The sequence below is a fragment of the Phocoena sinus genome, chromosome 4, assembly GCF_008692025.1.
Source record: "Phocoena sinus isolate mPhoSin1 chromosome 4, mPhoSin1.pri, whole genome shotgun sequence".
Taxonomy (NCBI): Eukaryota; Metazoa; Chordata; class Mammalia; order Artiodactyla; family Phocoenidae; genus Phocoena; species Phocoena sinus.
In genome coordinates, this window is record NC_045766.1 from 76421627 (window position 1) to 76446967 (window position 25341).

Sequence of the window (25341 nt, forward strand, 5' to 3'; positions counted from 1 at the left end):
TGCTGTGTTAGGTACTAGGGATGCCAACTTGAATAAAAGACTTGGCTTCCGTGGGAGTTTAAAGTTGAATGTGGGGCCAAGCCTTAAGACAGAAAAGTGTAAAATGTGCTATTAGACTTTAGTACTTTTTCTGACACTATTTTATCATTTAAATGATTGTAATAGTTTTAGAATATTATATATAATCAAGAAGATTGAAGCATATACATTTTCTTGAACTTTTAAAATTAAAACCAGATTTTTAGATTCTCTTATTTAAAATGTTGGAGACAATTTTATTAAGCAATTTTTAAAACTCATCCTCATTGCTGTTATGTGTACTTAAAGGAATCCAGTTTCAAAATATTGGGATAACAGAAAGTAGATCGGTGGTTGCTTGGGGCTGAGAGTAGAGGCAGGCAGATTGAAAGCACAGGAGTAAGAGGGAACTTTTTGGGGTAGTAGAAGTATTCTATATTTTGATCATGGTGGTGATTATTCCAGTATATACATTTGTCAGAACTTGCTGAACTGTAGTCTAAAATGGGTATGTTTTATTGTATATAAATTTTACCTCAGTGAAATTAATTTAAAAAGAAAACTAGGCAGTGGAAAATATACTGTTTCTAAATATTTCCTTATGTTGGTATTTAAGCAGTTTCTCCCCAACTAACTCTTATCTTCACAGGTAGCACAAAAGTGCGTTGTCATCCTTTATGTCCTGGTTTTTTTTGGGAAATATGATCACTCTATGTACACAAGAAATAAAACCATTATTATTTATAAATTGCATATTATGTTGAGGACATCATGACAAGGCAGAACCATCCAGAGGAAAGAGGAGAATAAAGTATCTATACTACTTTTGTGTTATAAACCAAGTTCATTTTCTTTGGCCAGCCAGTTTTCAACTATGAGTAAATGATGAATTTTGCTTATAACTCTCATTCTGTACAGAAGCTGTGCCATATTTGGTCTTGAAACACTGTAGTGTGTTATTTCCATCCCTCTTAGGTGTCTCTCTTTTTTTTTAATAGTTTTAAAAAAATTAATTTGGTTGAGCTGGGTCTTAGTTGCAGCAGGTGAGCTCCTTAGTTGTGGCAGGCTGTCTCCTTAGTTGCAGCTTGAGAGCTCCTTAGTTGTGGCTCGCTGGCTCTTAGTTGTAGCACGCAAACTCTTAGTTGTGGCATGCATGTGGGATCTAGTTCCCTGACCAGGGATTGAACCCGGGCCCCCTGTGTTGAGAGCGTGGAGTCTTAATCACTGCGCCACTAAGGAAGTCCCTCTCTTAGGTGTCTTTAAACTGCAGATAAATTTCCCAGAATATGTCTGGGAAGAGGCCAGGAATTGGGGCTGATAGGAAACCATTGTGGTTGGCTGTGGGGGAGGATGAAAAAGCAGGACTGAATTCCTGGTTAATTCCTTTAAGTACTGGGGTAACATGTGATATTGTCTTCTAGAATTACCCCTAACCACTAGAGTATCTAATGGACTACTAAATTATAGTACTGCAGCCTTACATTAGCACTTCCATAATAACTGTGGTCTTATTTTTTAATTAAAGAGTTGATTATCAAGACGTTTTGGTTCTTTTTACTCTTTTGCTGTCTTTTGTAATTTTCATTGCTTGTGTTCTACACATTTTATTTGTATATCAATTGTTTGGACTCAGAACATTTTTTTTTTATTTTCCTGGAGGAACAATGCAGATCTTGGCGGTTAGTTCTCCAGGCTAGCCTGGGGAAGCCTACTGTATTTATAATATGCTCAAAGAATAGTACCATGAAACTCTCCCTACTTCCACCCCAAGTGTCTACAGACGTATTTCTTCGAGGATATGTTTCTCTGATATAGGGTTTAGGACTGGCATAACTGCAAACCCAAGATAAAGGCTCTGACAGAATGAGATTATTGGGGAAAGACAAGGTTCCATGGGTTAACGTCCTGAATCAATTTGGGTTAGGCTTAGTTGCTTGTGACAGAAATCCCAGAATGGAAGTTGCCTAACTAAACACATATGGTGAATTCTTTCCTCACCTAAGGGAAGTTTGGAGGTACACTGGCCGGGGCTGGAATGGAGGCTTTGTCATCCCAGAGAACCCAGGTTCTTCCTGTCTTTCTACTCTGTCTTTAGCATGTGGCTTTCATCCTCAAAGCCATCTTGTGTTCCAAGAGAGCCATCACACTGTATTTCAGAAAGGAGGAAGGAAGGACAAACGTGTACTCCCGGCTCTCTGCCTCTCTTTTTTTTTTTTTTATGCGTTACGCGGGCCTCTCACTGTTGTGGCCTCTCCCGTTGCGGAGGACAGGCTCCGGACGCGCAGGCTCAGCGGCCATGGCTCACGGGCCCAGCCGCTCCGCGGCATGTGGGATCTTCCCAGACCGGGGCACGAACCCGTGTCCCCTGCATCGGCAGGCGGACTCTCAACCACTGCGCCACCAGGGAAGCCCTGCCTCTCTTTTAAGGAACTGTCCCAGAAGTCCCATCCAACAACTTTTGCTTAATGGTTAGAATTTAGTTTCATGGCCCCGCTGAACTGCAAGGCAGGCTGGAAAACGGATGTCTCTTAGCTGGGCACGTTATCTGTCTGAATAAAGTTGGGAATGAGATATTAAGAAAAGTAGGCAGTTTATGGCACACTCTGTTCATGGAAGGACATGAAAAATTGAAGCAAGATTTACAATTTCTACAAAAAGTACAGTTATTCCAGGGCCTCTGCAGGCAGCAAGTATAGGGACCAGAGAGAATTGCAGCATTAAAGGGAGGGTTCCCAGAATGAGTCTGTACAGCCATCCTTAGTGCATAGCCAAGAATGCCCTTGTCAGCTGGGGAGAGAGGATTTTGAAGCCAGAGGGATTTCTTAGGCAGCCATAGGGCTGGCAGTTTCAAGGGAGGGCCCCTGTGGCCAGATCCCTGGGGCAGGATGATTGATGGTCATTTTATTTAGTGGTTAAGTTGATAGGTTAGCAATCTGCTATACGTCTCACTGAAGAGAGGAAGGGAAAAGCACAAAGTTCATATCTCTCGATTAAGTACTAATGCATTAGTACTTATTGAGGGATCAAGACAGAGAAAGACAAAAGCAAATATCAAGCATTCTTGACCTCTTAATTTGTTGTCCGGTTGTGTGATCATGATAGAATTGCCTTCTGGCATATTGGGGAGGGGGTAATTGATTTGTTTATGTTGTTATTTCAAGTTGGTGTCTTCAACTAGATTTTAGAGTTCTTGATAATAGAGATGTTTATGCCTTACACTTTTTGAGGTTCCATCCCCTATTAGCATATCACATATATTATCAGTCAGTAGTTTTTGATTCTGTTCGTTGTGCTATAGCAGTGATTCTCAACTCTCCCAGATCTTGCACTCCCTTTAAACAGTTTGTAGATAATACGATTACCTACACACGTAACTCTTTTAAATTGTTAAAATACCTTACCCATAATATAAAGGAGAATTTTCGAGGAAGTAATTTATAATAAACAACATGTATTTTGATGTGTTAATGCTCAATAACTACGCTAGAAGACATCACAGCATAGTCAAGGCCAGGTGTGTGATGAAGTGGACCTCCAAAGCCAACATGTAACGATTTTGAATGGATAGTCCATTTATTCCAGAAACCAGGCCCAACCTTGATGCACGCTGTGGTCTGGAATGCGCCTCCTCTGATGTTGCAGACCCTGGGGGAGCTCGCTGAGTTCTCTGTGACATTCTCACAGATGGCTGTTGTCAGCCACTGTGTGTTGGGAGAATTGTTTAGACTTGGGCACTGGCCTGGGATGACCAAGGAGCTCCAGGACCATACCCACCAGACCTGTATTTTCCCAAGAAAAAAATTCCAGAGTCAAAGCAGAGTAATAAGTCTTCCAGCCGATTAAAAAACATGAAGCCAAAGCTGAGAGTAGATGAATGCAGAAACTCGATTCAAGCTCTGTTGTGTGCTGTGGACTCTGCCAGTTGCTGGGGTCTGTGAGGTGAATATGTGTTCAAAAGACAGAAAATAACTGTAAAATGTGCATGATTGTATATTCACTCTACAAACACCTGTTTTTCAACTACTGTGCTAGGGCTGGAGAGTCACAGACAGCCTTGGTCTCCTCTCCTCAGGGAGCTCATATTCTATAGTGAAATCAGACAAGTGAGTCTAACCGATTGTCCTAACTGTTATGAAGTAAACAAAAATGGGCCAAAATCAGTACAGCAGAGGGACTTCTAAAAGGGTAAGTTGGGAAGCCTTCTCTGAGGAGGTGATATTTAAGCTGATTCCTAAAAAATGAGAAGCTAGCCAAGTGAATGGAGGGTCAAGAGCTTTCTAAGCAGAGTTCAAAGCCCTTGAATGTGAGAAGACTTTGCCTTTTTGGAAAAAAAGAAAGAAAGCCATTGTGATTGAAGCCTGGCCAGTGAGACTGAGAGGGTTAGAGGTGTCAGAGAGGTGAGAGGGGCCTGGTCATGCAGGCCCATGATAGGGGGCATTTGGATCTAATTCTAAGTGCAGAGCAAAGCGGGGACAGGACTTAATATTTTAAGATCACTCTTTGCTGCTTTGAGGAGAATGGGTCAGACAGGCAAAGAATCAAAGTTCTTTGGGAGAGAGAGACCAAAAGAGAGAATGACCAGGTTGCATGCGGCAGAGGAGGAAGGGGTTGCGGTGGGGAGTGTGGAAGGGTTCAAGGACATGAAACTTACATTGGGTCTTGAAAGAGAAATGTGAATTGGGGTGTGGGAAGGGCAGCGAGGAGACCAGCCAGGCAGAATGAACAGCAGAAGCAAAGGCAGGGAGGTGTGTAGCCCATGCTGGGAGAGCAGTAGAGAGGTAGTGTAGCAATAGTCTCATACCAGAACCTGCATCCCCTTTACTGTTCTGAAATGCAGTTTGCAGGTGATGTAATTACTTCCACAAATAATTTTTTAAAACTATTAAACTACCCCAGCTATAAAATACAGGAGAACTTAAGCAGAAGTGTGTGATTTGATGTGTAACTATTCAAGCGTCTCTATACTAGAAGACATAATGAATTAATCAGGAGCTTGTACCTACCTACAAGGAAAAGGTTCAGTTTTGAAGAGTTAAGATAAAATTCCACAGAATATTTCCAATATTTTATATTTAACATTTTGAAATGAGGCTAAATGAGTATGTTTGTATCTATACACATAGAGTCACCCTGATGAGACAGTACGAGCACAGACTGATATTGGTGTATACATTGCTAAATCAAATATCATATGAGTTTCAATGCTGCTGGTGACTTAATTTTTCAAAACGGTGAACAACTCTTGATGAAGCTGCAGGAACACAAAGTACAGTCCTCCCTCGACTTACTTAGTAATTGTGTTTCTAGAAAATTCAGTATGTGTTAAAACCGTGCAAAAGTCCTTTGAGGATATATGAAATTAAGAGTCAGAGCTCTGGGGCTTGCCTGGTGGTGCAGTAGTTGAGAGTCCTCCTGCCGATGCAGGGGACACGGGTTCATGCCCCAGTCTGGGAAGATCCCATGGCCGCTGAGCCTGCGCATCTGGAGCCTGTGCTCCGCAATGGGAGAGACCCGCATACCGCAAAAAAAAAAAAAATAAAAGAGTCAGAGCTCTAATCTCAGGTAACTAAGATCAGATTTTTCAGTGTTATGAAAATTGTGCAAGATACAAAACTTCTGTTGTTTTGTTGAGCTGGATCCCTGACCCCCATCCACTGAATACCAAGGCACCCCCCTCCTATTTATTATGACAACCAAAAATGTCTCCATGTTTTTTAACAAAAGGACAGAACTGTCCCTCAGTTTCCACATCTGTACAGTAGCTATAACTACCTTCAATCTCATAAGGATTAAATGAGATGATACAAAGAAAGTGTTAGTATCAGGGCCTGTCCCACCATATGGATTCCATAACCTGATAGTTAGCAGCTGAAAATATAGGTTTAGCAGTTGAAAATATAGATTTAGTCGTAAATAGAAGAGAAGTTAGGACTGGAGATGAAGGTTTAGGAGTCATGTATGTAGGTTCATTTAAACATTGCAAAGCACCAGGCAGAAACTTAACATTCAATTTAAGAGGGATAAAAGTAGGGTCCCATGGCCTTCTCCTAAACTCTGTAACGTCAAGGATGAAGAGATATGGCTAGGCAACCGTTCATAAGAAAAAGACAGTCAAGCCTAGATTAGCCATGGTATAATTCAGCTGCTTTAAAAAAAAAAAAAAAAAAGCACTGTCTGACAGTGTATTAATAGTGTAATGTCCAGATCATGGAATGTTGAGACCCATATGCAGGGAACTACATAGGCTGTGTCTGGGGTTCATTCTGAGAGCCAGGCTTTAAGAGGGCTGTGGACAAAGGTAGTCAAGAGGAGGGAAACTGGAAGGAGAATTTAATGCTACTGAGTCTAGATATTGAGAAAAATGATAAAGTAGAGACATTGACCATTTTTCAGATAATTTAAAGACAATAGTTTTTGGCAGAAGAGAAACATAAACCTGTTGTTTGTGGAAAACAAATCTAGGACCTTCTTCTGGAAGTTACAAGAAGCAAATATTGATTTTGTAGTAAGCAATCAACCAGACGCTTAGCTCTTTTCAGGGATGATGTAGAATAGAATTTCATGGATAGAGATGATTTCTAAAGACTTTTTCAACTTTTGAAGTGGATGTGGGAATAGACTCCAGGATGGATCACCCGCCAGTCACCTGTGTTAGTTTCACCGATGTGGTTGCTAACAGGGTCACTTGTTTCTAGCAAGACCCAACGCAGATTCCTCCTGGCCTGCACTCATTTCAGAGATTTATGACTACCTGTAAATAGCTGAACTCAATTGGCAAGAAATCCCAACTCTCAGAGCCTGTGGGGAAAGAAAGCCAAAATAGGTAACACTCAATGCTAATCTATTTTCTGACAAATTTACTTTGACTTTCTCGCTCTGCCACTTGGGCCCCCAAACCCGTTCACCCTCTAGTTTTCTCAGTCAGTTTGCAGCTGAAGTTTAGTCACCCTGATCTAATCATTCCAAAATAATTTTTCCTTTTTTAGTCATTATTGTTTAGATAAGAGGTCAGGGAAGCCTCACGTCAGTTTTTCATATAGTCACCCCCTGACCTAGTAGAAAAACTTTCCTTCTGTGATTCTTTCTGAAGTAGTGCTCTAGAACAGTTTCTCACCTGGGTTGGTCCACCGACTCCCTCAAAGTGTATGTGAAAGTGTGTGTGTGTGTGTGTGTGGTGTGTGCGCGCGCGTGCTCACGTGTGCGTGTGCGTTCATTCTCTGAGGAGAGGGATATAGGCATTCATTAGACTCCCAAAGGGGTGTACCTGTAAGAAGATTAAGAGTCACTTAAACCAGCCTCTTCTTAGGTAAGACAGATCCCCCTTTTTTGTTTTTATATTGCGTGTCTTTCATCTGCCTTTAGTTAAATTCCAAACTGAGGTGTGGTGGATTGTTCAACAAGGACCAGGTTCATTGGAAGCCTCCTAAGCTCCCTGCTTGGACTGGGAGCCCTTCTTCTGTGATCATAGAGCACTCTCTGCTCACTGCTGTGAGAGCACTTTCTGCGTTATATCGGAAGGGTCCATTTATGGGACTATCTTCCATTATGAGACTTGAAGGGAGGGCCTGTGTTGTATTAATTTTCATAGGTATGTAATAGATGCTCAAAATGTTCTTGACCTGAACCACTTACCCATAATAAGCCAACAGATTCTTCTTTCCCTCCCAAGCAGCCAAGGTTTTAAGCACTTAACCTGAGCCAGGTATTATATTAGGCACTGGGAAAACAGAGGTAAGCTCCCTTCATGGAGCATATGGGCTATATCCAGAGGGGACATGATTTTTGCCACACCCTGGAGCTGCTGCATTTGAGCCATATGCATTTACAATAGTGCTGACCTTGCAAAAACTCCCCTTTTTATAACAGATATTAGTTATATGCACATATTCTATTTTTACCACTCAAAACAAAAATGAAAAAGCTTTTTCTAGTCTTCCTTAAAACCATCCATTGAAAATGTCTCTCCAAAATCCTCTTTCTCTTTGAGTAGTGTTAATGCTTTGCCTCCAAAAAGAGAAAAGTTTGAAGATACTGAGTAGTGTCAGCATTTAGGACCATGTTCTGCACATAGAGGTGTTTTTTGTTTTGTTTTTTAAAATTCAAAAGGAAAAATTCATGATTCAAAAAACATAAAATAAAAAATAAAGCAAAACTTTCCTGCCTGGTTCACTAGTGTGTTCTTTTTCTTTTTCAGCTTATACATATCTTAAATTCCATGGATTTGAGTTTATGTCAAACTACGTTCGTAGTTTTCTAACTTTTATTTAAAAGCAGGAACACCCTTTCTTCAAACCTAAATAAAATCAAGCAGAGCAGTTTGCTGAAAGAAAGAGCCTTTGCTGCTATCCCCAGTGCCCTAAGGGGATGCCAGGGAGCCTGGTTTGAGAACTACTGGACCAAATGGTATTTATGGATCAGTAGTTGACTTGGGCAGGATCTGTCCACAGAACTAGACATAAGGAGTGCCAAGTTGAAAGCACTGTGCCGTCTCTTTTTCAAGTTCTTTACACTTAAAGAGTTAATGACCTTGAGGAGCACAGCAAAAGTATTTCAAAAGATATGCTGTGTCTCCCCCACCTGGAGACTCCAGTTTAGTAGGTATGAACTACTATAGATGCTCCAGCATCTATAATTTTAAATAACTCCACTAACCTAGGAGAAGGCTTCTTTCATGTGGTCTTTGAAAGTGCAAAAAGTTAGTACATTACTTATGCCTCAAGATATCTGCACTGCTTAGAGGGAATGTGCCTTTTTGGATTCCTGAGTTAAGCTTCAGAGATTTAAAAAAATACTTCTATTTCCATTGCAGTCACTGTTCCTGCTGCCTGAGCCACTTCCCCCATATATCTGCATAACTGTGTCTAGTGTTTATTGTCAGTCTCCAACCTCTGAAATGTAAGCTTCATTTGGGTGGGCCTTTTTGTCTATTTTGTGTGATTCATCACATGCTCTAGAAGAGTGTCAGGCATGTTATAGGCAGACAGTAAATATTTGTTGAATAACTACTATTAGTGGGGTTATTCAGATATGTTATTGGTTAAAAAGACTTCTTGAATTGCTCTGGAAACCTAACCTCTTCCATCTATAGCGATTTCTGTAAGAGAGTGTTCCAAGTGCCCAAAACCAGATGTGTAAGTGAAAATGTGTAACACTCCTATACAACAGAGTTGGTTGGTTCTTGATGGACTGTGACTTTATTTTCAAAACAGGATGTGATGTGGTCTGACTTTGGGTTTCCTGGAAGAAATGGACAGGAAAGTACATTGTGGATCGGCTCCATGGGGGCCCATACACCCTGTCATCTGGACACCTATGGTTGCAACCTAGTATTCCAGGTACAAGGAAGGTAATGCACATGTGCATGCACATGCATGAGGGAGAGAGAGAGAGAGAGAGAGAGTGTGTGTGTGTGTATGTGTGTCTTTGTGTGTTGCCCAGGAGGAGGAATGAGTGTCCGGTAGGGGGCAGGACTCCCTGCTCCATCCTATCAGCCTGCCTCATGACCAGGGCAGATCTCTTAGCCTCTGGTTCAGTCTCCTCCTTTGTGAAATAAGGGGAACCGTATAGATGGTGGTGTCTGTGTGTTGTGTCTCTCAGCCATGGTCAGGATTACTGTCAGAAAGCTGATCCCAGAACTCTAGGAATACACTCCCAGTTCAGCTAGACAGTTGTCTGCTTAGCTCTGTAATGTAAGAGTCTGCATTAGTAGCTGTAGAGTGTAGGGGGTGGGACTCGCTCTCTTGTTTTAGGAGAGCAGTGGGAAAACGATGACCGCTCGAGCCCGCAGGCTTCAGCAGTGCGGCATGAGATTGCCTCGTCCGCGCACGCGTGCTGGCTTTTCAGGAGCGGGAGAACGCCATGACTGCTCATGCGCATCAGCCCCAGCCAGGGGGCAGGGCCGTGTTGCAGCCTCCCACACTCACAGACTTTAGCCTGGGAGCAGGAGAATGCCGGGACCGTTTGTGCCCACCTGCCTGCGCCAGGGCTGGGAAAGTGCTCTGGTCACTGGAGCTCTCTGGCTTCAGCATTGTGGCAGGGTAGAGCCACGGTTGCTCGCCCCTGCATTCGAGCTTGCCCACCTGTGCCCGCAGGTTAGGTGAGGAGCACAACAATGGCGTCTGCCAGTGCTTCCATCCCGGGGGAGCATTTCCATCATTTCCCACCCCTTCGGTGGATACTGTCAGGTTCTAAATGACTTTCCTTCACGTGTAGTCTCAACACTTTTCAAACTGCTGTTATTTTGCTAGGGTTTGGGGCAAGTGAGATATATGTGAACCCTTTACGAGGGGAGTCTCAGTTTCATGTAGCACTTGGGGACACTTGGACACCTGTCCTGTTGGTTTCCTAAGCCAGCTGTTACGGGGGCTCATCTCTGTGGTTTAGATCCCAGGGGCCAGGGCTCCTGATGTGGGGTGCCAGCCCCTAACTTCCCGGGAGAAGCCTTGTCTGGTGAGGTCCCTTCCTGTTGTGTTCCACCACGTGGGGGCTGAGGGCTTTGGCGGGAGCGTCTCTCTGCCTCTCCTGCTCATCTCGATGTAGTTAGTCCTTTTTATTCTTTATTGTGGAGCACGTGTTCAGCTAGTTCTCAGGTTCTTTTCAGAGGGAACTGGTCTATAGGTACATGTGTATTTTTTGTGTCTGTGGGAGGAGGTAAGTTCAGGGTCTTCCTCTGCTACCATCTTTGAACTGCTCCCCCCACGTGTGAAGTACTTTGAAAACTATAAAACTGTATGAGATAGTTCCTCCTGGATTCCTCAGGTCTTTATTAAGCAGCCTAGAACGTCTGGGTACATTATTAATGCACTGTGGTTACAGCAGTGAATCAAGTGTGCCTGGTCCCTGCCCTTATGGAGTTAATAGTCTGAACCTTAAACTTCGTTAGAGCGGGCATCATTTTAAGTAGCTGCTTTCCGTTTGTTCTGAGTGGAGAAATAAGCCAAAGAAATTCAGTTGGGAAAACATTACCAAAAAATACCTGGGTTCTTTCTGTGATATAAAATTAATATAGCTTTACTTTAACTTTGTCGTAGACCATATTTTCTGGCCTCATATAGCTCTGGAGTAATAAAATAACTAACTATTCAGGAAATATTTACTGAGTATCCTGCCGTGCAGATACCATGTGTTACAGTAGGAACAGAGGTGAACAAGTAAGACACCTCTCTGCCCTAAGAGAGTGTATGTACAGTTAGAGTGCAGGGAAGCCCGCGGACTGCTGTGATATATCTAGGCAGAATGAACGTGCCCTTGAGGAAGGGTTCGTAGAGCCATGCAACTGAAAAGGAGAAGAGAAAATGTTCCTGTTGGAAAGATTAGGGAAGATTTCAGAGGGGAGTTGCCATCTGGGATGGGTTTCAAAGGGTGGGTGAATGTTCAAAAGACACAGGTGGGAGGAGCAAAGGGACCGGCATGAGCAGAGCCCCAGGAAGGCGTAGGGTATACAGAGGGCCCAGTGCGTTGTCCGTGTAAGTTGTGTGTTAGAGACAGAGGATCAGTAGGAGAGGCAGGGTGGAGCCTGAGGATCTTAATGCCCAGGCAAATACTGCTTATTCTCTGTTCTTTCAGCATCAGAACCGAGAGGTTTTTGAGCCAGGGATGACATGATGATTGACTATGATTAAGAACACAAGGATGCAAATATATTACATTTTAAACTTAGCAAAGCAAATTGTATGGGATGGTTATCATCATGGCTGTTCCTTTGGGAAACACAGCTATAGTGCAGGGGTCTGGAGATCTGTGACCTAGTACTGGGTCCACCACTAACACAAGCCCAGTGAATGACACTGAGCAAACCCTGACTCCCTCTTGCACTTCTTTGAATGTAAGATTAGACTGATGATCTCTTAAGGGTCCTTCCAGCTCTAACGTTCTAAACATCCTAAATGCCAAAAATTCTCCCAAACCAGTCATAGGTCTAGTGGGAGGGAGCAGCTTTATCATCTCTAAGGCAAAATAAGACTTTATATTTCCTAGTTTGAGAAGAGCAGTCAGCTCTTTTGAAAGGACATGTTTTGAAAAGACATGATAGCCCCTCTGTAACTGTCAGGGGTCACTAGAGGGCTTTAGGGCTTGTCTCAGAACTAGGTTCTTTTCCCTCTCTCTTTGCTTCCCCATCTGTGTATTTCTGTCTGTCTGTGTCTCTTCCTTTTTCACACTTCTCCCTCCTTTGCTTCAGATGTCCTCCCTCTGTTGGCTCAAAGTATTGGTGTGTCTAGTGTTTTGTGAGTTAAGGTTTATCACTTCCAGTTTTCAAAAAATTTTAAAGTGACTGAAACATTTTACAGTTTTCTTTTTGAAAATTCCTATATTATACTACTTTTTAGTTGTGTGGCATCATTCGTGCATTTCTCTTCCTTAATGGGTCAACTTAACAAATGTTTAGGTTAAGGAATTTACAACCCCAATAGGGAGAAGTCTGGAAACGATTTGGTGGGTAGTTACTCTGGATGAATGGTTGCTCTGCATAAGAGAGGAATCCAGAGATTTCAAAGGGTAGAGATTATTCTGGGGAGCTCTAGACTCAGGGATGGAAACAGTTTATGAGGAGGCTGACTTTGATTTGAGATAAGAAAGAATGATCTTACAAAGGAGCTCCTGTCCCTGCAAAGAGGCTGCTCAGGGCATCATGAGATACCCACTAGTTGCTGCCCTTCTTTACCAGGTGTCTGCAGAGGAGATTCCAGCCCTGAGTGAGAGATGGGCCAGGTGACCCCTGCGGTTCCTGTATTCCTTTATGGATTGAATGAAAATGAGTGAAAATGAGCACTTAGCTGCTGCCTTCTTACATGTTTTGTCTCAAGTTTAGAGTACTAACTTGTATCTTATTTTTTTAACTAGGAAAAGATGGCATCTCTTTCCTCCTGAAGATACTCCTTTCCTTTATCCAACTAGAATTCCCTATGAAGAATCTAGCGTGTTCAGTAAAATCAATGTTGTCAATCCTGATTTAAAACGTTTTCCTCAATTTTGGAAGGCTCGAAGACATATGGTTACCCTGAGCCCTGGACAGGTAATGGGAGCTTTAAAACATTGGTGACCTGTCAGTGGACACCCCAGCTATAACTTCTTTCAAGTCTATGCCACGTGCCTCCCTATCAATACAAATGACAATGGTTCCTTCCCTGCTGCTCTGCTATTGGAACGTAGCTTCCCCAGCTATAGGCTTCACGCACAATCCCTGCTTCACAGGTCATGGGAGGGAGATGGGAGGAGGGAACACAGCTCCTCCTGCTGGTGAAGAGGAGAATGGCCTGTGGAGGAAGATCCAAAAACTCAGTTATTTTTATTCAGGTTAAGAGAAGGTGTCAAGGCATGAGTACTTGAACATTTCTGGAACATTTATTCACAATTAATATCTGTTCAACCACGATAAAATCCAGACACACAAACACAGGTTCGAATGCACCCAGTTAGTGGGCCAACAAAGGCAGAATGAACTAAGAATGATTTAGGGTTTTTTGTTTGTTTGTTTTAATTGAAGTATAGTTGATTTACAATATTGTGTTAGTTTTTGGTGTACAGCAAAGTGATTCAATTATATATATTTTTTCAGATTATTTTCCATTATAATTTATTGCAAGATATTGAATATAGTTCCCTGTGCTATATCGTAAATCCTTGTTGCTTATCTATTTTATGTATAGTACTCTGTGTCTGTTAATCCCCCACTCCTAAGTTACCCCTTTCCACATAACCAAACATGATAATTGTAAGTTTGTTTTCTATATCTGTGAGTCTGTTTCTGTTCTGTATGTAGATTCATTTGTATCATTTTTTAGATTCCACATATAAGTGATACCATATAATATTTGTTGAGAATGATTTGCTTTTAAGCAAGAATGGATGTTACTTTTGTAACTGACTGTCTCTGAAACATTTCCAAAGGTTTAGTACTTAGTGCTGCTACCCAGTGGGGAATATCACCTTTACAACACTGGCATTTGCTGTCTGATATTTTAGTAACATTTGCAAGGTTTTCTTAGTCTTTCTCTTTTTTTTTTTTTTGCGGTACGCAGGCCTCTCACCGTTGTGGCCTCTCCCGTTGCGGAGCACAAGCTCCGGACGCGCAGGCTCAGCAGCCATGGCTCACGGGCCCAGCCGCTCCGCGGCATGTGGAATCCTCCAGAACCGGGGCACGAACCTGTGTCTCCTGCATCGGCAGGCGGAGTGACAACCACTTCTCTGTTTTCTTTCTGTATAGAGTTACCTATTCTGGGCATTTCACATAAGTGCAGTTGTGCAGTCTGTGGACTTCCGTGTCCGGCTTTTTTCACGTCGCATAATTATCCTCAAGGTTCATCCAGGCTGTAGAACGTTATCAGCACTTCATTCTTTTTTATGGCTGAATATATTCCATTATGTGGATATACATTTTATTTATCCATTAAACAGCTGATAGATATTTGGGTTGTTTCCATCTTTTGGTTATTATGAATAATGCTGCTATAAACATTTGAGTACAAGTTTTTGTATGAGCATATATTTTCAGTTCTCTTGGGTATATACGTAAGGGTGGAATTGCTGAGTCATATGATAACTCTGTGTTTTTTAACTTTTGGGGGAATTGTCAAACTGTTTTCCACAGCAGCTGCACCATTTTACATTCCCACCAGCAATCTCTGAGGGTTCTATCTTCACATCCTCACCAACACTTGTTATTTTCCTTTATTATTGTTATATTACTACAACTATAGCCATTCTAGTGGGTGTGAAGTGGCTGCTAATTCTTTTTTTCTTCTATTTTAATAGCCAAATTTGAATGAGTATTTCTGTCTATTGTATCAGTTTTCCTTACATCATGCTGTTTCCTGAATCCACCATAAACTGGCTCTCTCTCTTACCACTTTACTTGAAAGTATACTCTATGATAGGACATTAATGACCTCCTAATGACTAAATCCAGTGGCTGAAGTGGACGTTTTTAGTCCATTTCACTTCACTTTAGTTCTCTTAAAAGGAGGTCTCTTCCCATCTCCACCTTGTCCATAGCAAGTGCCACCATTTTCCTAAATCCGAAGCCCAGAAGCTTCAGATCATCTCCGTTTGCTGTACTCAGCCTTCCACAGACTCTTGTAATGACTCTGGATAAATGCAGTCCTTCTTGATTCTGCCCATTGCTTTTGTTTGCTATATCTTCCTATTTAAATCTTAACATTTAATTTAATAATTGGACCATTGCAAGAATCTCCTGTCCTTCCCAGACTCTCCCACAATGTCACTGTTTTAACCATCCCCCTACTCAGAACTTCTCAGCAACTCAAAATGCCTACAGGATAAAACCCAGATTCTTTATTCTGAACTCAGGGCCCTCCACTGGCCCTAACCTGATCCCCCACTTTATTCCCCTTTACTCCTTCTGCAGTAGTAAGACTGGCCTACTTGCTGTCCCTCGACAGTCCCACCTCCCTTGCCCACTTCTCCATCCTGGCATGTCCTCATTCTCTCTTAGTCCTAGTTCAAATCACACTTTCTCCATCCAGGTTGCCCCTAACCTCCCTAGAAGCATGCCTGCTTCTCCCACCTCTGAAGGTCTCTAGCACCAGTGTCCACTCCTCTGATTTTCCACTTACATAATTTATAAATTATATAAGTGGTAAAAAGTGATTTACCACTTTTCTATATATTATTTTTTCATTGGCTAGATTTTAGACTGTGAGAAGGCTGAAACTATGTCCTATGTGTTTACCTCTGCCCTTTTTCAGAACTCATACAACTATTATGTGATGGAAAGGAGGAAAAGTTGCAATCTCAGAATCCTTTACTAAGATTTGGATGCAGACAGAGAAGGTCCAGGATAAAGGAGAGTAGAGACTGGAGAAGCTAGTAATATCCTTTGTAGAACATGCAACTTGTTAATTTAAGAAAAGGAATAAAAGGATTGTGGGTTTTTTTTTCTTGTTTCCCTTTCCTATTACAATCTTAGTATAAATTCATTTGAGTTTGTTTTTTTTCCTTAGCAGCTTCATTTAAGATCTGATTCTGACATGAAAAAAAAATGTTCTGTTCTTGTGCTAACCATTTTTTGTTTGGTTTTCAGGTTCTGTTTGTCCCCAGACACTGGTGGCATTATGTGGAATCCATTGATCCTGTCACTGTCAGTATAAACTCATGGATTGAGCTGGTATTTTTTTTTCTAATAAATGTAGTCTCCCTGCTTTTAAGATATACAGTGTCTGTCTATAGAACTTGGTGATTAATTTTCACCAACACTCCAGTGTTACTTTGTTTTCCTGTTCCATAATTTATGTATTCTGTGCTGTTGATGAATAGTGAGGTTGGAAATAGGATTTTTGTGACACACCATTCTCTTTCTTTTAAGGGCACAAAATGGGCCCTGATGTTGATGTGCCAGGTCTTCTCCCTTGACCGGTGTTGTTAGGAGAATCGTGTTGGGCCTGGCTGGATCTGCCACGTGTGTCCCACGTTGCCAGTCCCATCCCCCACCATCTGGGCTGGAAATACTTGCTTCTTGGTTCAGTGTCCTCATTAATAATTGCAGAATTCTCAGTCCTGACTTACACATTTTCTCAGAGCAGTCTTTCAGTGCTAGGTGTTATCATTTTATTTCTCCCAAAGGCTTTTCCCCTCCCATATGCTATGCTTAATCCTGGTTGCCTGCTCTACTTGACAATTAGAATGGCTACTCTTATGGCTCAAGTCTGTCTCTTCCACCTGAGGTGTCATTGCATCTTTGTATGCTTTAACCAGAGGCTTTGACTGCACCTGTGCCCTCGTTAACCTGAGGCCTAGAATGCACCTCTCCTCTCCTGTACCCAAAACCTTGATTGCATCTTTCTCCTCTCTTTGGCTGCTGCACCCTCCCCTCACTCAGACTTCATGTCCTTAGATAATGGGAAGGGCTTTGGCACAGGGGGAGCATACGGAATATTGTAACAGGAAGCTCTATTGTGTGGCTTAGAAGAGTCATAACCCTTGGGTGAGAAGTATAATGGGAGATCAATGGACTTACAGTTAGAAATGCTGCTTAACTGATTGCCTTGCTTGGTATCCCCCTTTCTGCTCCAGTGTTCAGAATGTCCCTCTGAAAAGAAGTTGGTCAATTATAGTACTTAAGTCATTTATTTTCTTTTTCTCAGAGATCACATTTTTATGTTGCCTGTAGTCCAATGTCTGAAATCCTTTACTAATATGTATTTGTCTAGTTTTCCAGTTGTTTATCGTAGGAAAGTAGTTAAGTTACTGTTACTCTATCACAGCCAGAGGTGGACATCTCAGTTGAATCATTTTTGTGCCCATTATCTGAAATATGTTATTAATGTTTACATTTTTTTTAAGATAAGATTTCTTTGTCTCTAAGGGTAGTCAACATACTATTCTTTACTGCATGGTCTTATACATATTAAATAAAAAATACTAGGTGCAGCGCAGAAGGAGAGCCACTGCAGGCCAGCTTCTCCAACTCTGAAGGCACTCCAGGGATTGGAAACCATGAAATCCAAACATCAAAGTGAATGGCTTAATTTGCTATACCTCAACTCATCTTCAAGTGTTAATTAAAATTATCCACAGGAAACTGAATCAAAATTAAAATTAAACACATATATAGAGAAGCAAGAAGAGCTACAATCCTGCAGCCTGTGGAATGAAAACCACATTCACAGAAAGACAAAATGAAAAGGCAGAGGGCTATGTACCAGATGAAGGAACAAGATAAAACCCCAGAAAAACAACTAAGTGAAGTGGAGATAGGCAACCTTCCAGAAAAAGAATTCAGAATAATGATAGTGAAGATGATCCAGCACCTTAGAAAAAGAATGGAGGCAAAGATTGAGACAATGCAAGAAATGTTTAACAAAGACCTAGAAGAATTAAAGAACAAACAAACAGAGATGAACAATACAATAACTGAAATGAAAAATACACTAGAAGGAATCAATAGCAGAATAGCTGAGGCAGAAGAACGGATAAGTGACCTGGAAGACAGAATGGTGGAATTCACAGCGGGGAACAGAATAAAGAAAAAAGAATGAAAAGAAATGAAGACAGCCTAAGAGACCTCTGGGACAACATTTAATGCAACAACATTCACATTATAGGGGTCCCAGAAGGCGAAGAGAGAAAGAAAGGACCTGAGAAAATATTTGAAGAGATTATAGTCAAAAACTTCCCTAACATGGGAAAGGAAATAGCCACCCAAATCCAGGAAGTGCAGAGAGTCCCAGGCAGGATAAACCAAAGGAGAAACACATAGTAATCAAATTGGCAAAAATTAAAGACAAAGAAAAATTACTGAAAGCAGCAAGGGAAAATTGACAAATAACATACAAGGGAACTCCCATAAGGTTAACAGCTGATTTCTCAGCAGAAACTTTACAAGCCAGAAGGGAGTGGCACAATATATTTAAAGTGATGAAAGGAAAGAAGCTACAACCATATTGTAGATTATTCTACCCAGCAAGGATCTCATTCAGAGATCCTCGGAGAAAGCAAAACAAATGCTAAAGGAACTTTTCTAAGTGGGAAACACAAGAGAAGAAAAGAACCTGTAAAAACAAACCCAAAACAAGAAAATGGTAATAGGAACATACATATTGATAACTACCTTAAACGTGAATGGATTAAATGCTCCAACCAAAAGACACAGGCTGGCTGAATGGATACAAAAGCAAAACCTGTGTATATGCTGTCTACAAGAGACCCACTTCAGATCTAGGGACACATACAGACTGAAAGTGAGGGGATGGAAAAAGATATTCCATTCGAATGGAAATCAAAACAAAGCTTGAGTAGCAATATTCATATCAGATAAAATAGACTTTAAAATAAAGAATGTTACAAGAGACAAGGAAGGACACTCCATAATGATCAAGGGGTCAATCCAAGAAGAAGACATAACAATTATATATGCACCCAACGTAGGAGCACCTCAATACATAGGGCAAATGCTAACAGCTATAAAAGAGGAAATCGACAGTAACACAATAATAGTGGAGGACTTTAACACCTCACTTACACCAATGGACAGATCATCCAGTCAGAAAATTAATAAGGAAACAAAAGCTTTAAATGACACAATAGACCAGATAGATTTAATTGATATCTATAGGACATTCCATCCGAAAACAGCAGATTACACTTTCTTCTCAAGTGCACACGGAACATTCTCCAAGATAGATCACATCTTGGGTCACAAATCAAGCCTCAGTAAATTTAAGAAAATTGAAATCATATCAAGCATCTTTTCTGATCACAGCGCTATGAGATTAGAAATAAATTACGGGGAAAACGTAAAAAACACAAACACGTGGAGGCTAAACAATACATTACTAAATAACCAAGAGATCACTGAAGAAATCAGAAAATACCTAGAGACAAATGACAATGAAAACATGACAGTCCAAAACATATGGGATGCAGCAAAAGCAGTTCTAAGAGGGAAGTTTATAGCAATACAATCCTACCTCAAGAAGCAAGAAAAATCTCAAATAAACAATCTAACCTTACACCTTAAAGAACTAGAGAAAGAACTACAAACAAAACCCAAAGTTAGTACAAGGGAAGAAATCGTAAAGATCAGAGCAGAAATAAATGAAATAGAAACAAAGAAAACAATAGCAAAGATCAATAAAACTAAAAGCTGGTACTTTGAGAAGAAAAACAAAATTGACAAACCTTTAGCCAGGCTCATCAAGAAAAAGAAGGAGAGGACTCAAATCAATAAAATTAGGGGCTTCCCTGGTGGCGCAGTGGTTAAGAATCCGCCTGCCAATGCAGGAGACATGGGTTCAAGCCCTGGTCCGGGAAGATCCCACATACCGCGGAGCAACTAAGCCCGTGCGCCACGACTCCTGAGCCTGCACTCTAGAGCCCACGAGCCACAAGGACTGAAGCTCACGTGCCTAGAGCCTGTGCTCCACAAGAGAAGCCACCACAATGAGAAGCCTGCATGCGCAACGAAGAGTAGCCCCCAGCTCACTGCAACTAGACAAAGCCCGCGCACAGCAACGAAGACCCAATGCGGCCATAAATAAATAAATGATTTTTTAAAAAAATAAATAAAAAATAAAGTAAAATTAGGAATGAAAAAGGGGAAGTTACAACGGACACCACAGAAATACAAAGCATCCTAAGAGACTACTACAAGCAACTCTATGCCAATAATATGGACAACCTGGAAGAAATGGACAAATTCGTAGAAAGGTGTAACCTTCCAAGAGTGAACCAGGAAGAAGTAGAAACTATGAACAGACCAATCACAAATAATGAAATTGCAACTGTGATTGAAAATCTTCCAACAAACAAAAGTCCAGGACCAGATGGCTTCACAGGTGAATTCTATCAAACATTTAGAGAAAAGCTAACACCCATCCTTCTCAAACTCTTGCAAAAAATTGCAGAGGAAGGAACTCTCCCAAACTCATTCTATGAGGCCACCATCACCCCGATACCAAAACCAGACAAAGATACTACAAAAAAAGAAAATTACAGGGCTTCCCTAGTGGCGCAGTGGTTGAGAGTCGGCCTGCCGATGAAGGGGACATGGGTTCGTGCCCCGGTCCGGGAAGATCCCACATGCCGCAGAGCGGCTAGGCCCGTGAGCCATGGCCCCTGAGCCTGCGTGTCTGGAGCCTGTGCTCCACAACGGGAGAGGCCACAACAGTGAGAGGCCCACATACCGCAAAAAAAAAGTACTAGCAAACAGAATCCAACAACACATTAAAAGGATCATACACCATGATCAAGTGGGATTTATCCCAGGGATGCAAGGATTCTTCAATATACACAAATCAATCAATGTGATACACCATATTAACAGATTGAAGAATAAAAACCGTATGATCATCTCAACAGATGCAGAAAAAGCTTTTGACAAAATGCAACACCCATTTATGATAAAAACTCTCCAGAAAGTGGGCACAGAGGGAACCTACCTCAACATAATAAAGGCCATATACGACAAACCCACAGCAAATATCATTCTCAATGGTGAAAAACTGAAAGCATTTCCTCTAAGATCAGGAACAAGACAAGGATGTCCACTCTCACCACTGTTATTCAACATAGTTTTGGAAGTCCTAGCCACGGCAATCAGAGAAGAAAAAGAAATAAAAGGAATACAAATTGGAAAAGAAGAAGTCAAGCTGATGACATGATACTATACATAGAGAATCCTAAAGATGCCACCAGAAAACTACTAGAGCTGATGAATGAATTTGGTAAAGTTGCAGGATACAAAATTAATGCACAGAAATCGCTTGCATTCCTATACACTAACAATGAAAGATCAGAAAGAGAAATTAATGAAACAATCCCATTCACCATTGCAACAAAAAGAATAAAATACCTAGGGATAAACCTACCTAAGGAGGTAAAAGACCTGTACTCAGAAAACTGTAGACACTGATGAAAGAAATCAAAGATGACACAAACAGATGAAGAGATACACCATGTTCTTGGACTGGAAGAATCAATATTGTGAAAATGACTATACTACACAAAGCAATCTACAGATTCAATGCAATCCCTATCAAATTACCAATGGCATTTTTTACAGAACTAGAACAACAAATCTTAAAATTTGTATGGAGGGCTTCCCTGGTGGCGCAGTGGTTGAGAGTCCGCCTGCCGATGCAGGGGACACGAGTTCGTGCCCCAGTCCGGGAAGATACCACATGCCGCGGAGTGGCTGGGCCTGTGCGCCATGGCCGCTGAGACTGCGCGTCCGGAGCCTGTGCTCTGCAATGGGAGAGGCCACAAGGGTGAGAGGCCCGCGTACCGCAAAAAAAAAAAGAAAAAAAAAAATTGTATGGAGACACAAAAGACCCCAAATAGCCAAAGCAGTCTTGAGGGAAAGATACGGAGCTGGAGGAATCAGACTCCCTGACTTCAGACTATACTACAAAGCTACAGTAATCAAGAAAATATGGTACTGGCACAAAAACAGAAATATAGATCAATGGAACAGGATAGAAAGCCCAGAGATAAACCCACTTATCTATGGTCAACTAATCTATGAGAAAGGAGGCAAGGATATACAATGGAGAAAAGACAGTCTCTTCAATAAGTAGTGCTGGGAAAACTGGACAGCTACATGTAAAAGAATGAAATTAGAATACTAACACCATGCACAGAAATAAACTCCAAATGGATTAAAGACCCAATTTAAGACCAGATACTTTAAAACTCTTAGAGGAGAACATAGGCAGAACACTCTTTGACATAAATCACAGGAAGATCTTTTTTGACCCACCTCCTAGAGTAATGGAAATAAAAATAAAAATAAACAAATGGGAACTAATGAAACGTAAAAGCTTTGCACAGCAAAGGAAACTATAAACAATACAAAAAGACAACCCTTAGAATGGGAGAAAATATTTGCAAACGAATCAACAAAGGATTAATCTTCAAAATATATAACAGCTCATGCAGCTCAATGGTAAATAAACAAACAACCCAATCAAAAAATGGGCAGAAGACCTAAATAGACTTTTCTCCAAAGAAGACGTACAGATGGCCAAGAGGCATATGAAAAGCTGCTCAACATCACTAATTATTAGAGAAATGCAAATCAAAACCACAATGAGGTATCACCTCACACCGGTTAGAATGGGCATCATCAGAAAATCTACAAACAAATGCTGGAGAGGGTGTGGAGAAAAGGGAACCCTCTTACACTGTTGGTGGGAATGTAAATTGATACAGCCACTATGGAGAACAGTATGGAGGTTCCTTAAAAAACTAAAAATAGAACTACCATATGACCCAGCAATCCCACTACAGGGCATATACCCAGAGAAAAACATAATTCAAAAAGACATATGCACCCCAATGTTCATTGCAGCACTATTTACAATAGCTAGATCATGGAAGCAACCTAAATGCCCATCAACTGACAAATGGATAAAGAAGATGTGGTACATATATACAATAGAATATTAGGCAGCCATAAAACGGAATGAAATTGGGTCACTTGTAGAGACGTGGATGGACCTAGAGACTGTCATACAGAGTGAAGTAAGTCAGAAAGAGAAAAACAAATATTGTATATTAATGCATATATGTGAAATCTAGAAACATGGTACAGATGAACCAGTTTGCAAGACAGAAATAGAGACACAGATATAGAGAACAAACGTATGGACACCAAGGGGGGAAAGCAGGCGGGTGGGGAGTGGGGGGATGAATTGGGAGATTGGGATTGACATATATACACTAATATGTTTCAGATAGATAACTAATAAGAAACTGCTGTATAAAATAAACCTTTAAAAATACTATACATGAAAAAAAAGAAAGAAATTCTGCTTGCAGCACGCTGTATTGGAATCAGAGCAAATATCAAGGTAGCATGCATGGAGTTCACTTCCACTCCCAGTGCCAAAGTCACATCTACAATAGCCTTACAGATGCTTTGCCTCCCAAGATAGCTCATTCCATCGTGGAGCTGTCACCTGCCTGCTTGTAACCATACCCATTACTTCTAAAACTATACAGAATTTTTTTTTTCTGTTTTAACTATTTGAAGGGGACACTTTTTATGGCTGGCGTCTTTCATTCAGCATAATGTTTTCAAGAACCATCCATGTAGTAGCATGTATCAGTACTTCATTCCTTTTTTTTATGGCTAAAAATTTTTTTATTGTACAGATATACCACATTTTGTTTATCCACTAATCAAGTGATGGACGTTTGGGTTGTGTCTACTTTGGGTTATTATGAATAATGCTACTGTTAATATTCGTGTACAAGTTTTTGTGTGGATGTATGCTTTCATTTCTCTTGGTATGTACCTAGGAGTGGAGTTGCTGGGTCATATGGTACATCAGCCAAGGCAGGCCAGCAGGCTGGGAATTCAGACAAGAGTTAAAGTTGCTGTCTGGAGTCCAAAATCTGTAGAACAGGCTGGCAGGCTGGAAACTCTCTCAGGATTTCTGTTGCAATCTTGAGGCAGAATCTCTTCTCCAGAAAACCTTAAATTTTACTCCTGTGGCCTTCAACTGATTGGATGAGGTCCACCCACGTTATTGAGGATAATCTTCTTTTACCTAAAGTCAGCTGATTATAAATGTTAATTGCATCTACGGAACACCTTCACGGCGACATCTAGACTAGTGTTTGACTAGACAGTTGGTCACCATAGCCTAGCCAAGCTGACTTATAAAATTAACCATCTGGTAACTCTACATTTAACCTTTGGGGAATTGCCAGGCTGTTTTTCAAAGCAGCTGTACTGTTTACATTCCCACCAGCAATTTGTGAAGATTCTGATTTCTTCATATCCTCGCCAACACTTGTCATTATCTGGCTTATTATATAGCCTTCCTAGTGTGAAGTGGTATCTCATCCTGGGGATTTGCCTTTGTTTTATTAATTTAATATTATGTTTCTAAGATTCATCTGTGTTGTCACACGTAGCTGGTCATTCATTTTCACCATGATATAATATCCTCTTGTGTTAATGTACTACAATTTGATTCATTTTTCTGTTGATGGATAATTGGGTTGTTTCCAATTTCTTTTGCTTTTATAAATAGAATATTCTTGTACACATGTGCAAGAGTTTCTCTAGAGAATATGTATATATGTATATATCTAGGAGTGGAGTTGCTGGTCTATAGGGTACACAGTACTCAAGTTTATAAAATAATGCCTACATGTTTTTCCACCATCAACAAGATTTCTGTCAAGCACATTTCTCCACCATTTGGAATTATCAGACCCTCTTTTGCCAGTTTCATGGGTTTCTTGATTTGCATTTCCCTGATTATGAATGAAGCTAAGCCTATTTTCTTGTGTTTTTAACCTTATAATTGTTCTTTTTTTGACATGTTTGTCTTCATGTCTTTTGCCCATTTTAAAAAAATTAGGTCATTTGTCTTATTGATGTGTGCAGATTCTTTATATATTCTGCATATTCATCTCCTATCACTTATATATGTTACAGACATCTGGCTTGTCTTTTCTTTATGGTATCTTTTGATGAACGAAACTATTGATTTTAATGTAATTTATCACTAGGAATTCCCTGGCAGTCCAGTGGTTAGGACTCTTTGCTTTCATTGCCGAGGGCCTGGGTTCAATCCCTGGTTGGGGAACTAATATCCCACAAGCCACACAGCGTGACCAAAAAAAAAAAAAAAGATTGCCAAAAAAAGAAAATTTTTTTTTTTTTTTTTTTTTGCAGTACGCGGGCCTCTCACTGTTGTGGCCTCTCCCATTGCAGAGCACAGGCTCTGGATGCGCAGGCTCAGCATCCATGGCTCACGGGCCCAGCCGCTCTGCAGCATGTGGGATCCTCCTGGACCGGGGCACGAACCCGTGTCCCCTGCATCAGCAGGCAGACGCTCAACCACTGCGCCG

At 41.1% G+C, this 25341-nt stretch overlaps 1 protein-coding gene across 2 annotated transcripts in view; it reads left to right on the forward strand.

Moving 5' to 3' along the window:
* HSPBAP1 (HSPB1 associated protein 1) overlaps positions 1 to 25341 on the forward strand; it is a 53661-nt gene that overhangs the window by 26661 nt on the left and 1659 nt on the right. For both annotated transcript variants that reach the window (XM_032630775.1, XM_032630777.1), the window contains exons 4-6: positions 9228 to 9364; positions 12859 to 13030; positions 16058 to 16141. In XM_032630775.1, the coding sequence (XP_032486666.1) occupies positions 9228 to 9364; positions 12859 to 13030; positions 16058 to 16141 (393 nt within the window). The remainder of the gene's footprint in view (positions 1 to 9227; positions 9365 to 12858; positions 13031 to 16057; positions 16142 to 25341) is intronic.